Source organism: Pinus tabuliformis, chromosome Q (genome assembly GCF_031772625.1).
Source record: "Pinus tabuliformis cultivar Carrire ecotype Pingquan chromosome Q, CPIR1, whole genome shotgun sequence".
NCBI lineage: Eukaryota > Viridiplantae > Streptophyta > Pinopsida > Pinales > Pinaceae > Pinus > Pinus tabuliformis.
Genome location: NC_142296.1, coordinates 932,990,243 through 933,005,778, shown reverse-complemented (window position 1 = coordinate 933,005,778; position 15,536 = coordinate 932,990,243). Strand labels below are relative to the sequence as shown.

The window sequence follows — 15,536 nt, the reverse complement described above, 5'->3', positions numbered from 1 at the left end:
CCTGTCTCCATCCTAAATGGCATAACATCCGATCGTTGGATCTCCAACTAACTTTTGTCGCCCAACACCATGTGCAACTTCAAGTCCCATCCAGCTAGAGTCTCAAAAACCTCCTGTGACCTTGTCATATGCTTCGTCGCACCACTGTCCATGTACCATCCATCCTCAGTGATAGTATTCTGCAAGAAATGAGAAATCATAGCAAAGTCCTCCTCTTCCAATCTCCTGGAGAGATCATCCATCTCTGCTAAAGTGGCAACACTGATGACCTACTTTCCTTTCTTCTTCTCATCATTTCCCTTCTTCTTCATCAGACATCTCAACGAAAAATGACCCATCTCGCCACAGTTGAAACACTTGAATTTACTCAAGTCCTTCTTTTGCTTACCCTTCATTCGTGATGCAAGTGCCATGTCATCGTCTAAAAATTTAAGCTTTGGCTAAAGATCCTCGTCCTGCAACTCTTCCTGAATGAAGTCATCCCACAGCCTATCCCAGTCTGGCAGTTTCTCCCTGGCAACGATCCCTTTGATGAAGGACTTCCATTCCTCGATGAACCTTTTCAAGGCAATCCTTACCATATCTTCATCTGAGACAATCACATTGATGGAAGCAAGCTCATCTTTGACCTGAGACAATCTCGTCAGATACGAGGTCACGCTTTCACCCTTTATCATCATGGTGGACTTCAACTTATCCTCCAATACCAATACCCAATTCTCATTCTTATTCTGGAACAAATTCTAAAGAGACATCTACTTCTAATGTGCGGTGTTCTTCCCGGACAACTGAGGTATTAAGGCATCCCTCACACCATCTAGGATGATCAGTCTCGCCCTCGCATCCAAATCTTCCCATAGTTCTAGCTCCTTAGGGTTGGCTGGCTTCTTGATCTCTTTCTCGACAAAATCCCAAATCATGTTGACCTGCAAGATCAACTTGATCCTTTCCTTCCATGGACTATAGTTGGACAACCCCTTGTTAAGTTATGGTATGTTCTATGATTATAACAGTTTACTTCTTTTTCTTATTATATTCCACAGATTAGCAATCACATGCACATAAAGTAAAGTGCAGATAGAACATTAAACGATCGACAGAAAACAAGCCAAGACAAGAGACACAAGATGTGGCGGCTAGCCAGGGACAAACCCCACAATGTGTGGGGAAACCCTTTGATCAAATCTTCTTTTATCTTCAATAATTCAGCAGAGAGAAATTGTACAATAAATCTGATTTATATCAACAGTAGAAAATCCTAGATCAGCAGCATCAACATTAGCAGCTTCATCATCAAACTAGGGCAGACGATGTCTCACAAACTGACCGTTGGATCGGCATGATTCCACCACCAAAAGTTGCGGCTTCTAGAGGAGGTTCAGATGAACCTACAGCACAATTCAGATGAAGAGATCTTCTAGTCCACGCAGGTCAATCTTTACTTCTGCAGTTGCAGCTTCAGTTTCGGCAGTTTCCAGCTTCAAAATAGGGCAATCAATATCTTGCAAACCGTCCGTTGGATTGACTTGATTCCACCACCAAAAGTTGCGGCTTTCAGAGGAGGTTCAAATGAACCTACAGCACAGTTCAGATGAAGGGATCTTCTAGTCCACGCAGGTCAATCTTTACTTCTGCAGTTGCAGCTTCAGTTTCGGCAACTTCCGGCTTCAAACTAGGGCAGTCAATATCTTACAAACCGTCCGTCGAATTGACTTGATTCCACCACCAAAAATTGCGGCTTTCAGAGGAGGTTCAGATGAACCTACAATGCAGTTCAAATGAAGAGATCTTCTAGTCCACGCAGGTCAATCTTTACTTCTGCAGTTGTAGCTTCAGTTTCGGCAGCTTCTGGCTTCAAACTAGGGCAATCAATATCTTGCAAACCGTCTGTCGAATTGACTTGATTCCACCACCAAAAGTTGCGGCTTTCAGAGGAGATTCAGATAAACCTACAGTGCAGTTCAGATGAGGAGATCTTCTAGTCCATGCAGGTCAATCTTTACTTCGGCAGTTGCAGCTTCAGTTTCGGCAGCTTCCAACTTCACATGTGTGAGAGAGAGACCCTTTTCTGCGCAATAGAGAGAGAGAGAGAGAGATGTGATGAGATGAGTGAGTCCAAATGAGGAAAAGTCCTCTTGTATTTATACACAACGTTGGTGTTTGAATAGATGCAACTGTTGGGCTTCTGAGCCTACATGAGTTGTAGGTCGGCTTGATAATAATTCCATAATCAAAATAAATTCATATCTCCATGAATACTTATCGGAATCGGATGATCTTTATATCAATCCTACACCTCTCGACGAGAGGAATCTAATAAAAATATTATCAGCCATGAATAAGATGACCCGCGTGAAGTTTTGCCCTGGTTGCCAATTTTAACACTCCCTCTCAACTAGGGAGAACTTCATCTGCAATCTGTCTATCAGTCATTACTATTCATCCATCAAATGCACTGCCCTGTACAGCCTGACCCTTGCCCTGCTCTGTTCTATTGTTTGTTCTGCTTTGTCTTGTTCTACCCTATACTGATCTGTACTGTTTTGCTCTGTTCTGCTCTGCTCTTGCATTATTCTGTTCTGCTCTGCTTTTGTCCGAATTATGAAGAAGAAGAAATGATCGAGGATGTATCATACTGACTCAAAGTCAATCTCAGAGTATGTACCACTGGTCCCAGACCAATCTCAACCAACCCGAAGTCAGTGTCATAGTGAGTACAACTCCACTGGTCTCAGACCAGTATCATCCTCCACTGACTCAAGGTCAGTCTCGAAGTGCGTACCACTGGTCCCAAACCAGTCTCAACCGACCCGAAGTCAGCTTCATAGTAGGTACCACTCCTACCACTGGTCCCAGACCAGTATCGCAGTCTCAGAGAGTGTACCACTGGTCCCAGACCAGTCTCAACCGACCCGAAGTCAGCGTCATAGTATATAGCACTCTCACTGGTCGCAGACCAGTACTGCGCTGACACGAAGTCAGTCTCAGAGTATGTACCACTGGTCCTAGACCAGTCTCAACTGACCCGAAGTAAGCGTCATAGTATGGTACAACTACTACCACTGGTCCCAGACCAGTACCATTGATCCCAGATCAATGGAGGACATCCTAGCGTAGGGAGTACAGTAGATACAATGATGCGTCCATCGGTACTACTATGGTCCCTAACTTCATTTCCCTGCTCATTGATCAGATGAGAGGTACTTCCCATGAGTCCCAGATTGCATGGGTAGGATGCCTCGACAAGAGAACTAATCAATCATGTCCTCACTGGAGAACACATCAATCCTGCTACAATTGCCATGGAGAACACATCAATCCAGACCTCACAGGAGAACACATCAATCCTGCTACAATCGCCATGGAGAACACATCAATCCTGAATCCTGATACAATCGTCATGGAGAACACATCAATCCAGGCCTCACAGGAGAACACATCAATCCTGCTACAATCGCCATGGAGAACACATCAATCCAGGCCTCACAGGAGAACTAATCATCCTGCTACACAGGAGAGCGAATCATCCTATTCCACAATAGAGCGAATCATCTTGTCCCAGTGCACACCACCAGGGGAGGGTGAGTCACCCTGTGGTCGTATGTTGCTCCAGTAAGAACCACAAGCCCTCAAAGCTCCCAGAGCTCAATGTATGCAACATGCAGGACCCTTGTACAAGGGTTTCTTGACAACTCCAAGTCGTTTGGGAAAATCACAGATTAGATCTTTCCTCGGGGCTTTGACAAGGTGTATCGACCTATACATCATCTTAATGCGATGGAGCCTCCTTGCTCATCGACTTACCATATCCCAGATGATGTTTATCTACTGGAGCAATCGACGAATACAGGATTCCTCAATAATCGAATCCCACCTCTGGTTGTTACAGAGCATCACAGTGGTATGTGTTCAAACAGCTCACTAAAGAGCTTCCCCAACCAAGCAATTTCATACGAGATCATACTCGTAGATATGTATCCGGTCTCGGTGGTGCTTATGGAAACCGATTTTTGCTTCCTGCTCATCCATTATAACGAAGTAGAATCCAAAGAGAAACAGCACTAAAAAGTGCTCCAGTGATTCTCCACACTACTTGCCTAATCAGTATTCGAATAATCATGCAGTTTCATATTTCCGGCAGTGTATCTCAATCCATTAGTAATTATGCCATGAAGATATCTTAGAAGATTCTTGGCATCAATCCAGTGAGGCTCAACCAAATATGAGCTCACAATGCTAACTGCAAAACATATGTTCGGACAGAGGTTCACTGAGAACATCAATGCGAATGAGTTTTTGAAACTCAAAGGCATTTCCCAAATCTGGTCCAACATCACTACCATATAATTTCTAAAAGTTAAGATCCTTGAGGTAGTCACAGGCTTGCAGTCCATCATACCGAATCTTTCCAATATCTTTACCACATATTTTCCTTGAGATAGGAAAATTTCCCTTGGCTTCTGCCATACTTCAAGTCCTTAGTCCTTCATTTCAAATTCAGAAGCCAACTCCCTCTTACATTTGTGAATGAGAGGGTCTGCACCTGTTAGAAAGAGGTCATCCACATACAACACCAGTATGAGAGGCTTGTCATCTTCAACCTTAAAGTAAAGGTTAGGATCGGCTTCACTCCTAGTGAATCCCAGCTTCATCAAGTAGCTATCGATCCTCTCATATCATGCTCGGGGTGCTTGCTTCAGCCCATAGAGAGCCTTCTTCAACCTGCATACATGAGATTTTCGATCATAAATCTCAAATCCTTCGGGTTGCTCCACATAGACCTCTTCTTTGATTGAACCGTGCAAGAACGCGGTCTTGACATCCATCTGATGTAGGTTCCATCCTTGTGAAGCCACAAGGGCTATGAACAAGCGGATGGTCATATATCTGGCAACAGGTGCAAATATCATAGTCTATACCTTCCTTCTGCGATAAACCGCGAACAACAAAACGAGCCTTATACTTTTCCGTACTTCCATCTGCTGCATGCTTTATCTTGTAAAGCCATTTTTAAGTAACAATTGTCTTGTCTGAGGTCTGGGAACTACTTCCCAGACATCATTCTCCATAATAGACTCATATTCTATGGTCATAGCATCCTTCCATACTTAATGCTTGACAACATCTGAGAATGATGAGGGTCATTTTGTATGATCGTGCTCGTTATGGTCAGGTATCCCTAATACCTGTTAGGTTTCTTACTTTGACGGAAGATTCCTCAGGGTGCAGCATGTCTTTCAGCATCATCAAGTATCCCCCTAAGCCATGAAGGCCTCTTCCTAGAAGAGGAAGGCTCATGTGGATGAGAATCAATCGGATCCATGGGTTCTTCTACATCAGGCATTGATTCATCATCCTTTTCTTTCGGTTCCCTGATGTCGGCTTCTTGAGAGCTCCTCAAATTCAGAAGATTGTCCACCTTGCTGAGAGCCATATCTTCGTCAAAGGTGACATCATGACTAATCACGACTTCCCTTTGACCGGCGATGAACATTTCTTCAGGAGTCTTGGAACCCAATGCTTGATGAGGGCATCGATTTTGTACATATACGACGGTGTTTGTAGTTTCAGCCCATAGAAACTTCGGAAGTCTTTGATCATGTAGCATGGCCCGGACAGCTTCCACAATCATGTTGTTCTTCCTTCCCGCCACACCATTCTGCTCAGAAGTATGTAGTGTAGTAGTCTCCCTCTTAATGCCAACCTCAGGTATGCCTGAGTGAACCAACTGTAAATATCGGAGGTCTTGCTTTGGCTTGAGGGGAATGGTCCCCTTCTAAGCTTTCCTTCGGCACATCCTAGACATACACCTTCTTTCTCTACTCGGAATTCGGGCATCCCTGTCACCATTTGTCTTACACCGAGTATAGCTTTATAATGAAGGGGGGCAAACCTCCGATGCCAAAGTTCGGACTAAAGAGATGTGTCATAAGACATGACACCTAGTGGACTTCCATCAACCTGATATAATGAATCAACACTAAACCCAAGAGTAAAGGCATCTTTAACATTATTTTTCCATATACGTACCTTGCCATCGCTGAAGGTTACCTTGTAGCCTTAGTCTTCCATTGTCGAGATGCACACTAGGTTCTTTTTTAGGTCAGGTGCATTTAATACATCCTGGAATTTCTAGCCTTCTTAAATGGTTGTCCTCTTCCTCGATTCCCAGCTCTCCTCTTACCTTTGCTATTGAATTTGTCATTCCTTTGATTTCCATCAGAGGGATTTTGATCATCGTCCCGGTGCGAGTCCTGTCTATCAGGGCACTCCCTTGCATAGTGACCTGCTTTATCGCAGATGTAACATCGTCATTTTCTTCCAGCCTTAGGTCCAGACTTTCCTTTTGATTTAGTCCTGGAATTATTTCTTTTCTTAGCATGAGAAGAAAAGCCAGCAGGAGGACCTTTAAGCATGGGCATTTCTTGCTCTTCTTCCCTTGTTTCTTCTTGAATTCATCTAGCCATTAATTCCTCGAAACCAGGAATTACATTATAGTTCAGAAGAGTAGTCCTGAACACGTACCATTCGGATGGTAATCCTCCAAGAGTCGTGAGTGCCATTTCCCAATCTATCGTAGATTTCCTTGGAGGTGTCCAGTTCAGAGATGTAGGCCACCAAGTGCTTATCGATAGAGTCCCAGATGATCTTCTATTTTGACTTCTTCGGTTTTCCATTTGTTCCATGCAGCAACAGATGCATTTGATGGAGGCTCAACAATATTGCCTCTTACATGGTCCAACACTCTTGGATCTTCTAGGGTTAGATTGATAGACATCTTCCATCCGTGATAGTCATCTTTCTTACGAAGCTTGCCTTCGGCAGAGTGTTGAGGACCCCATAGTTCTTTTAGGATAGCCTCGCCAATCTTCTCTTCGGTGATTGCTCTTGCTCTTACTCGGGCTTTGTCTTCACCTCACCTCTGATACCATGTTAAGTTATGGTATGTTCTATGATTATAACAGTTTACTTCTTTTTCTTATTATATTCCACAAATTAGCAATCACATGCACATAAAGTAAAGTGCGGATAGAAAATAAAACGATCGACAGAAAACAAGCCAAGACAAGAGACACAAGATGTGGCGGCTAGCCAGAGACAAACCCCACAATGTGTGGGGAAACCCTTTGATCAGATCTTCTTTTATCTTTAATAATTCAGTAGAGAGAAATAGTACAATAAATCCGATTTATATCAATAGTAACAAACCCTAGATCAGCAGCATCAACATTAGCAGCTTCATCATCAAACTAGGGTAGACGATATCTCACAAACCGGCCGTTAGATCGGCATGATTCCACCACCAAAAGTTGCGGCTTCCAAAGAAGGTTCAGATGAACCTACAACGCAGTTCAGATGAAGAGATCTTCTAGTCCACGCAGGTCAATCTTTACTTCTGCAGTTGCAGCTTCAGTTTCGGCAGCTTCCGGCTTCAAACTAGGGCATTCAATATCTTGCAAACCGTCCTTCGGATTGACTTGATTCCACCACCAAAAGTTGCGGCTTTCAGAGGAGGTTCAGATGAACCTACAGCGCAGTTCAGATGAAGAGATATTCTAGTCCACGCAGGTCAATCTTTACTTCTACAGTTGCAGCTTCAGTTTCGGCAGCTTCCGGCTTCAAACTAGGGCAGTCAATATCTTGCAAACCGTCCGTCGAATTGACTTGATTCCACACCAAAAGTTGCGGCTTTCAGAGGAGGTTCAGATGAACCTACAACGCAGTTCAGATGAAGAGATATTCTAGTCCACGCTGGTCAATTTTTACTTCTGTAGTTGCAGCTTTAGTTTCGGAAGCTTCCGGCTTCAAACTAGGGCAGTCAATATCTTGCAAACCGTCTGCTAGATTAACTTGATTCCACCACCAAAAGTTGCGGCTTTCAGAGGAGGTTCAGATAAACCTACAGTGCAGTTTAGATGAGGATATCTTCTAGTCCACGTAGGTCAATCTTTACTTCTGCAGTTGCAGCTTCAGTTTCAGCAGCTTCTGGCTTCACATATGTGAGAAAGAGACCCTTTTCTGCGCAGTAGAGAGAGAGAGATGTGATGAGATGAGTAAGTCCAAATGAGGAAAAGTCCTCTTGTATTTATACAGAACGTTGGTGTTTGAATAGATGTGACTGCTGGGCTTTTGAGCCTACATGAGTTGTAGGTCAGCTTGATAATAATTCCATAATCAAAATAAATTCATATCTCCATGAATACTTATCGGAATCGGATGATCTTTATATCAATCCTACAACTCTCGACGAGAGGAATCTAATAAAAATATTATCAGCCATGAATAAGATGACCCACATGAAGTTTTGCCCTGGTTGCCAATTTTAACACCCCTCCAACATGTCCTCATATCGGATACCTGCCTACAACTTTGACATTGTAGTGAACCTTTCACTCACAATGTGACCAACACCCTCTCACGTTGTACTTCGCTGCGCACAACTCTGATTTACTTACTTCCAAAGTAGCTCAAACATCCTCTAATACCATGTTGAATTTCCATGACCTTGGGTCTAGGTTAGAGTCTTAAAATCACTGATGCTACCAAACCAAGAATATCAACAGCAGAAATATAAAGCAGTAAATCACATATGCACAACATACACAGTTTTAAACAAAATTGTACAATATGTACAATCCCAAGCTTTGTTATATTAACCAAATTCTGAATAATACAACAGTCTATGGTATACAAGATACAATGACAAAAGTCGTTGCAGCGTCTATGTCGTATCTTGTCCTATTAGTCCTTCGCTTATGTACTACTCACTAGTAGTACCTTAGTCCATCAAGGCCACTACACATCGAGACTCCATGAGGGCTGCCTCTTATCACTGCTGCAAGTCACGTCTGCTACAATGAACACGGGCTCATCAAACTACTCTCTAGGTTGGCCAATACCTGAGCTCCAATCTGCCTTCTAGTATCCTCTTTAGTCCATCAAAGAGCTACACATAAGGCTGCAATACTACTCCCAATCACGCACCAACAACATCCTTCTTGTCTACTGCTCTAGGGCTACTTTGGGTAGCCAACACGCTGCCCTCCAATCAGCTCTGTGACACCCAATCAATCACTGTCAATTATGCTCCTAGTATGACACTTCACCACCTCGAAATGGCATACACATGGCACCAATAGGCTGCACACAAACTAATCCAATCTAGTCATGAACTTAACCCAATACACTTCTCCAACACTGTTGTTTTACCTTGTTGCACCATTGGTAAGGGCATCACTTATAGCCCTTCTCCTCCACGCAACTCAGCAAGACAGCCTGCAATTGATTGTGGTTCACCCTAGGGAGACTCCTCCAAGCATACATTGCCTTATAGGGCTGCTATCCACCCTAAACGCAACTCCTAAAGGCCTCCAACTGCTGGCTATGGCCTGTGGCCTAGCCCAGCAATGGGTTGTAGCTTCGGTCCCCTCAAACAGTGCCACAATCTGCCCTTTAAACAGCAGTCCTTTGCTCCTATTTACTGCGGCTTCTTCTACCCTGCAAACGTACCCAAGAACAGCCCTAATCACGCCCAAACAACCCTAGAATATGCCACGATGTCACCTACAGCAATGCTTTATCATAGAATATACCCACGTTATACTAGGCCTCCTCACGCTGTCCTTTTGGCTCCTTTTGTTGTGGCTTCCTCCACAAAATTTCAGAGCTCTTCTTGGTGATGTTTTGTCACACTTGGATGCCTCAAATAGCCTCAAATCATCCTTAATTTATAGACTTTAAGGCTCAACGAATTTGCTTGAAGTGACACATCTATTGGCTCTCTTTTACACCAAGCCTACATGACTTGGTAACCAATAATTACCTTGTCAACTTCAAAAATTCATTTCTCTCTAATGAAAACTCGGATCAGACGATTCTCGATGCGTTGGAATTGTATCGTCGAGCACTATCATCCTCATCCATCACATGTCGTAGCTCCATCACAGTTTTGGCCCAAATCACGATGGGTGCAAAACCCCACACTTGGGTTGCAAACCCACAAATTGCCCTTGTGGTGCTTTTCTTTCCAAACCCTGAACCCTAGGGCTTGGAGTACCTCCCAAGCTACACAAATCAACAAAAGCTTGAGTCCATCTTAGTCCCACCCGGATAGATTGCCCTGGTCAGGAATCTAGTTTGTGACATTCGGTGCCTAAATTGTTGAGAGACCAATGGATAGATTACCCTGGTCAGGAATCTAGTCCATGGCATTGCGGTGCCTAAAGTTCTTCATGGTTCACATAGTTGAAATCTTCCTTATACTTGTATATGATGAATATCTCCCTAATTAAGAGGGAGTGTTGGAAAATGTAACTAGGTTCGGTCTTCATTAAATGTATTTAAGTCATTTTGTAATGTACTTGTCAAAAGAATAAAGAAAAGAATTATTATTATTATTATTATTATGACTTATTAAAGCATGGGTTTCATTAAATGTATTTGAGTCATTTTGTAATGTACTCGTCAAAAGAATAAAGAAAAGAATTATTATTATTGTTGCGACTTATTAAAGCATGGGTTTCATGTTTGGGTCACCATGTTTTAGGTCAAAGTCCCCATTGAGGACTTCTAGGATTTATTCTGAGTCAATAGAGTCATTGCACTTTTAAAGAGACCTTTCTTGGGCTTTTGAATCGTGTAAAAAGGTTTAATATTGAGTCAAATGTAATTTATGTATCCTCCACAAGAAGTCGGCCTAGAAGACATCAAGTCGGCCTAAGAACATCAATTCGACCTCCCTTGAAGCCTATACATAGAAGCAAGTCGAATTCATTTGGAGGATCTCATCTCAAGCAAGTTCGATATCTCTAAGGAAGCTAGAGAAGTGCGAAGTGGCTTTAAGGAAGCCAAAGGAAGTGTGAGTTGGGTGGAGTCTAAGGAGAAGAAGACAAACGAAATTTTGGTGCCTCTCTCTCTTTGTTTCGTGCCCTAGTTTGGGAGATCGAAGTCTTCCAAGTTTCATTGATGCCGGAAGCTGCCTGATGTTGGAAGTTGCTACATAGTCGAAATTGCTAGAAGAGAGATCGAAGACCTAGGAGGCTGACTTGGTGTGGAGGGAAGGTTTGGTCTTTGTCTAGGGTGAAGAGTCTTAAAGAATACTATTGAAAGGAAGAGAATTTTGACTAGGTCTTCCCCTCGAGGAGGTTTTTGCCCTGGCATAGTGCCTATATCTCTTGTCCATTGTTTTATGTGCTTTTCGCTTTAATAATTGCTTGATGAACTAAAAGAAAGAAGATATAAAGAAAACTTAATAAGAAGTCAAAAATATCACAAGTAATTATCAAGTATAAGAAAATTTTTCTGCCTTTTTGATTTTCTAACAGTTTAAACTATGCCCAAGGATGAAAGGGGCCTTGGTTTTATTTATGTTGCTTCGTAGGGCAATATTCTAGCAAACAAGTGAATGGTGAGATCTCTTGAGGGCTCCACTTTATGACAGGTTTGATTTCAACATTAGATGCTTTTAACACAACATACAGGTAGAATTAGAGGTTCTTTTGGCTCATGTGATATCATTTCCACTCATCGTCTCTTCCAAGTTATGTGTTTGGTTATTTTCATAGGCATTTGGTCAACTTGGAACATTGTGGCCGGACTGGTCTATTGGTAGTGGGAAGGCATACAAGCAAGTTAGGAGCTCACTTGCAAGTCAATTTGGAGTTGGAGGGAGCAAGGTAATTGTATTATGGACATGTTACACTTCTAGGCATGTCGATAGAGCAATAAGGGCATATTTTTGTAGTGAAATTTGTGGGATGTTGTTGCTCGTGCCTAGGAGTGGAGACCTTTTGCTTAGGAGTTTGGTATTCCCACCTCTAATTTCCCCTTGATGTGAGCCCTCATTCTAAAGTCTAAATTGTTCAAGATGAACATTAGTATGCCTAGACCATTCTGACAACACTAGGGATGGATCTTTGGCACCCTACTTCATCAATATGACTCTTGTAGCACGTATTCAGTGCTTCATAATAGATATATTCTTTATGTTGTTCTAAATGTGCGATGGGTAGTTAAGGATCCGGAGGAATGTCAGATTCATCGAATTCACTATTTGGATTGTACAACTTTCCTATAAGGTACAGGTTTCTGTTTGGTTGGCTTTCCTAATAGCTACAATTTTTTGTGGTCGGCTTTCCGATAAGCTATGAGTTTTTGCATGGTTGGTCATATATCAAGAGATTCCTTCCAAGGCTAGATTAGCCAAGAGTGGTCTCTCAAATGGCCTTTGCCAAATTTGTCAATGCCTAAAGAACATCAAGCATATTTTCTATAAGTTTCAGTTCACCAAGCAATGTTGAAGTTTGTTTGAGGATCAACATTATGTGTTACTTAAGAGTAGGATGCATCCGCTTACTGCTTTGTTTGGTGATGGCCATCTTGTCCGCGATGCCTTTTTCAGGCTTCAGCATTACTTGCAGGTCTTGGTGTTATTTGTACTACAGAAAATTTAGTGTAAGTTTGTGTTCAACTAGTAGGTTAGCTCTTTGCTTTGTCACTTCTAGTATATTGTGGAAACATGAGGTACTTCATCCACTTTTGGCTAAGGGAGCTCCTTTGATCAAAATTGATCAATCTTTGGATCACTTAAATTCCTCTTCTTCTATTTCTGCTTTATTAGCTCTTAAGTAAAGGCTATAAAAATCCTTGTAAATTCCCTTCATATTTTTATGTAGATATAAGACATATTTTCAAAACAAAAAATATTGATAGAAAAGAATACAGGATTGTATTATTAAACAATGTAGTTTTCCCTATAGAGGTTGCTATGCAAAAATAATGGTATATTTTGGGGGAGTTGGGTAAAGAATTGAGAAACCTCTTTGTTTTACCATCTAAAAAGTCGTAGTTCTCAAAATATATGATCTTTAGATAATAAAACGAACATGATACAGCAACCAAAACCACAAGGCTTGTTTCAGAAGAAACTCATCTACTTTGTAAAGGTTAAGGAAGTGTTCGTAGAATTTGTGAATGAGTGCTGTGTTGTGCCGTCTTAGAATATAATAGGAAAGAACAGAATTACCCTTTCCTGGTCCCAGGATTTCATGGAGAGATCCCTTTAAATTGAAGAGTGGGAAAGGCCGTGGCTTTATTATCGATTCCTCGGCCTCCAAAGTATTATTGTTCTCCCCTGCCATTGTCCACGCAACTAGGTGTCATCCAAATAACAAACACAACATCACATCTTTCTGGCCCTCAACTTTGTCAAAACAATAAAAAAAATATCAAAGAGTGTTTCGTAACTGAGATGCTACCGAAAGCAAGGATTCTCCACAAAAGTTGCCAGATTGGGCTTAAATAACAATTCTACGTCCGTCCCGTCCTAAGGCCAAGCGCAAACTTCTCACAGAAAATCTTGAAATCGGATCGCGAGTCAGAGGAATGTGAGCTTTTATACAAAGAGAAATCACAACCATGTGGCTGCAATCATCCATTCCGAATAGTAAATTTACAGCAGGGAGTCGGGACCGCCTTCAATTAAGTTTGTCTTGGTCCGTGGATGCACATCGTCCGTCAATCTTATAGCTTGCACGAGATCCGTACCATCCATTGCCTTTTGCCTTGTCCCTTTAAACTAAGCAGATTTGCGGACTGACGTGTCCGTAAAGTCTCGCGGTAACATAGTTGAGAAAAGAGCGAAAGGATGGACAAGGACATTCGCATTTTAATAAGCCTTTATTGTAATTTCTTCTGGAACGCATCCATGAAAGGGATGGCATACTTCAAAAGTTTCGTTTTCGCAACCAGTTATTTGCCATCGCCGGTGGAGTCAATGCGAGGCTTTTTCATGCCCTATTATGTAATTTTGGAAATATATATATATTTTTTGGACATGCGAAAACTTATAATAACCGTGTGACATATTTTTTTTGGACAGTGGGAAAATTTATAATAACTTTGTGACACAGTGATTATTAGTTACTATTAGCTAATATAACTTATTACTATTATTCAAATAAAACGGTTTATTTTCCGATGATTGTTATTCCAACAAAACTACATTATTGGGCATTATTCAAACAAAACTATATCACTGGTCATTATTCAAACAAAACTACATCACTGGTCATTGGCAGGCTGTACATAAAGTACATCCTTTTATTTTATTTTGGTCATTGGCAGGCTGTACATAAAGTACATCCTTTTATTTTATTTTTCAGAAACTTTTATTGGACTTTAACCTATTTCCTAAGACTATATGTAAGACTGTACATATATATATATGAAAGTTCGTGATTTTATGTTTTCCTTTAGATTTATGAGAATATGTAGATTTAGTAGTCAATTCGTAGATTTGGCAGTAAAATGGTTGTACGGAGGAGGGTCCTTTTGTCCCACAAATAAGGAGGTCTCATATACCAATTTGGTGTCTCGCTTGGTCTTGACTTTAAAATTAGATAATAATAATAACAATAATATATATGAATGAGAGTGGAAAATTAATAGATGTGTATATTTTATTTTAGGTTGAAATTTTATTTTAGATACATAGACTCTTAAAGTGTTTAGGATTTATTTTTTAGATTTTTTTTTTTTTTTTACTCATTCAAAGTTTTTAATTACATTTTATAAAAGTAAACATTATACTATTAGTATATAGTTTTAATATATATATATTGGAAAATGTATGTGTTTGAGCAATTAGAAATATGGATTTGTATATTCTATTGAGGGTTGAGATTTTATTTTAGGAATGTAGAATTTTAAAACTTTTAGAATTTCTGTGAGAGATTAAAAAATACATTCAAAACTTTTTATTTATTTAGATTTTTTAATCGCATTTTATATGAGGAAGTATAAGTTATTATTATATGATGCTATGCTTTGGCTCCAAATTTATTGGAAAATGAATATATGTGTGTGTAAGGAAAATTAGAGCAAGTATATGGGCACTATCACCTAGAGGATTTCTGAGGTCACCAAAGGCAGAATCACTCACTAGGAAGTTTTCGGCATGAGCCAAGCGAGAGTCCACATTATCCAAGCAGAATCTTTGGTTGCAAAGCATACATTTGATGTCTTCCAATGAGGAGAAAACATTATAATTCTCCACTTGTTTGTCTTTCAAAATAAGGTGTAATATAGTAGTCATTTGTTGATGTAAAGCCAGAGAATTCATAAAATGGAGTTGCCTTTTCTTGAATCTACTAGGATCATGAACCCATTTCATATCCTCTCCCACCAACTGAGAATCTGAGTGATACAGTCGATCTCCCTGTCTCTTTTGTCTCCAACAATAAGATTTGTTTTCTCACCTTCAAAGGTAGCAACAAAGTCATGGGGAAAAGATGAGCCCTTTTGTGCCCTATGTTACCTCCTACAACTCATTCTCTGCCTAGGAGGCATGAGCCAAGCTGTAAATAAACATTCAGGACAAATACTAAAAGAACTTCTGCCAATGAAACTAGAAAAAGGACAAGACACAGAGCCCTAAACCCTAAATTTGAGGACAACTAAATCATCACCTAAATGCCACACTAGAAGATCAAAATCCAGCAAATTTTTGAGCTCACCACATCGCAACAACATGACAC

General features: G+C 40.9%; 1 protein-coding gene across 6 annotated transcripts in view; it reads right to left on the bottom strand.

Annotated features, from left to right (window-relative positions):
- The window catches only part of LOC149222526 (reticulon-like protein B12), a 293,109-nt gene extending 279,353 nt beyond the window's left edge, over window positions 1–13,756 (bottom strand). Inside the window, exons 1-2 of one of the 6 annotated variants that reach the window (XM_089385494.1) lie at window positions 13,246–13,749; window positions 13,025–13,150 (exon numbers count right to left, since the gene is read on the bottom strand). In XM_089385494.1, the coding sequence (XP_089241620.1) occupies window positions 13,025–13,139 (115 nt within the window). In that variant the 5' untranslated portion in view covers window positions 13,140–13,150; window positions 13,246–13,749. Of the gene's footprint in view, window positions 1–13,024 lie in introns of all 6 variants that reach the window. The other 5 variants (XM_089385493.1, XM_089385495.1, XM_089385496.1 and 2 more) reach the window with 5 other exon arrangements.
- Between the last annotated feature and the right edge of the window lie 1,780 nt (window positions 13,757–15,536).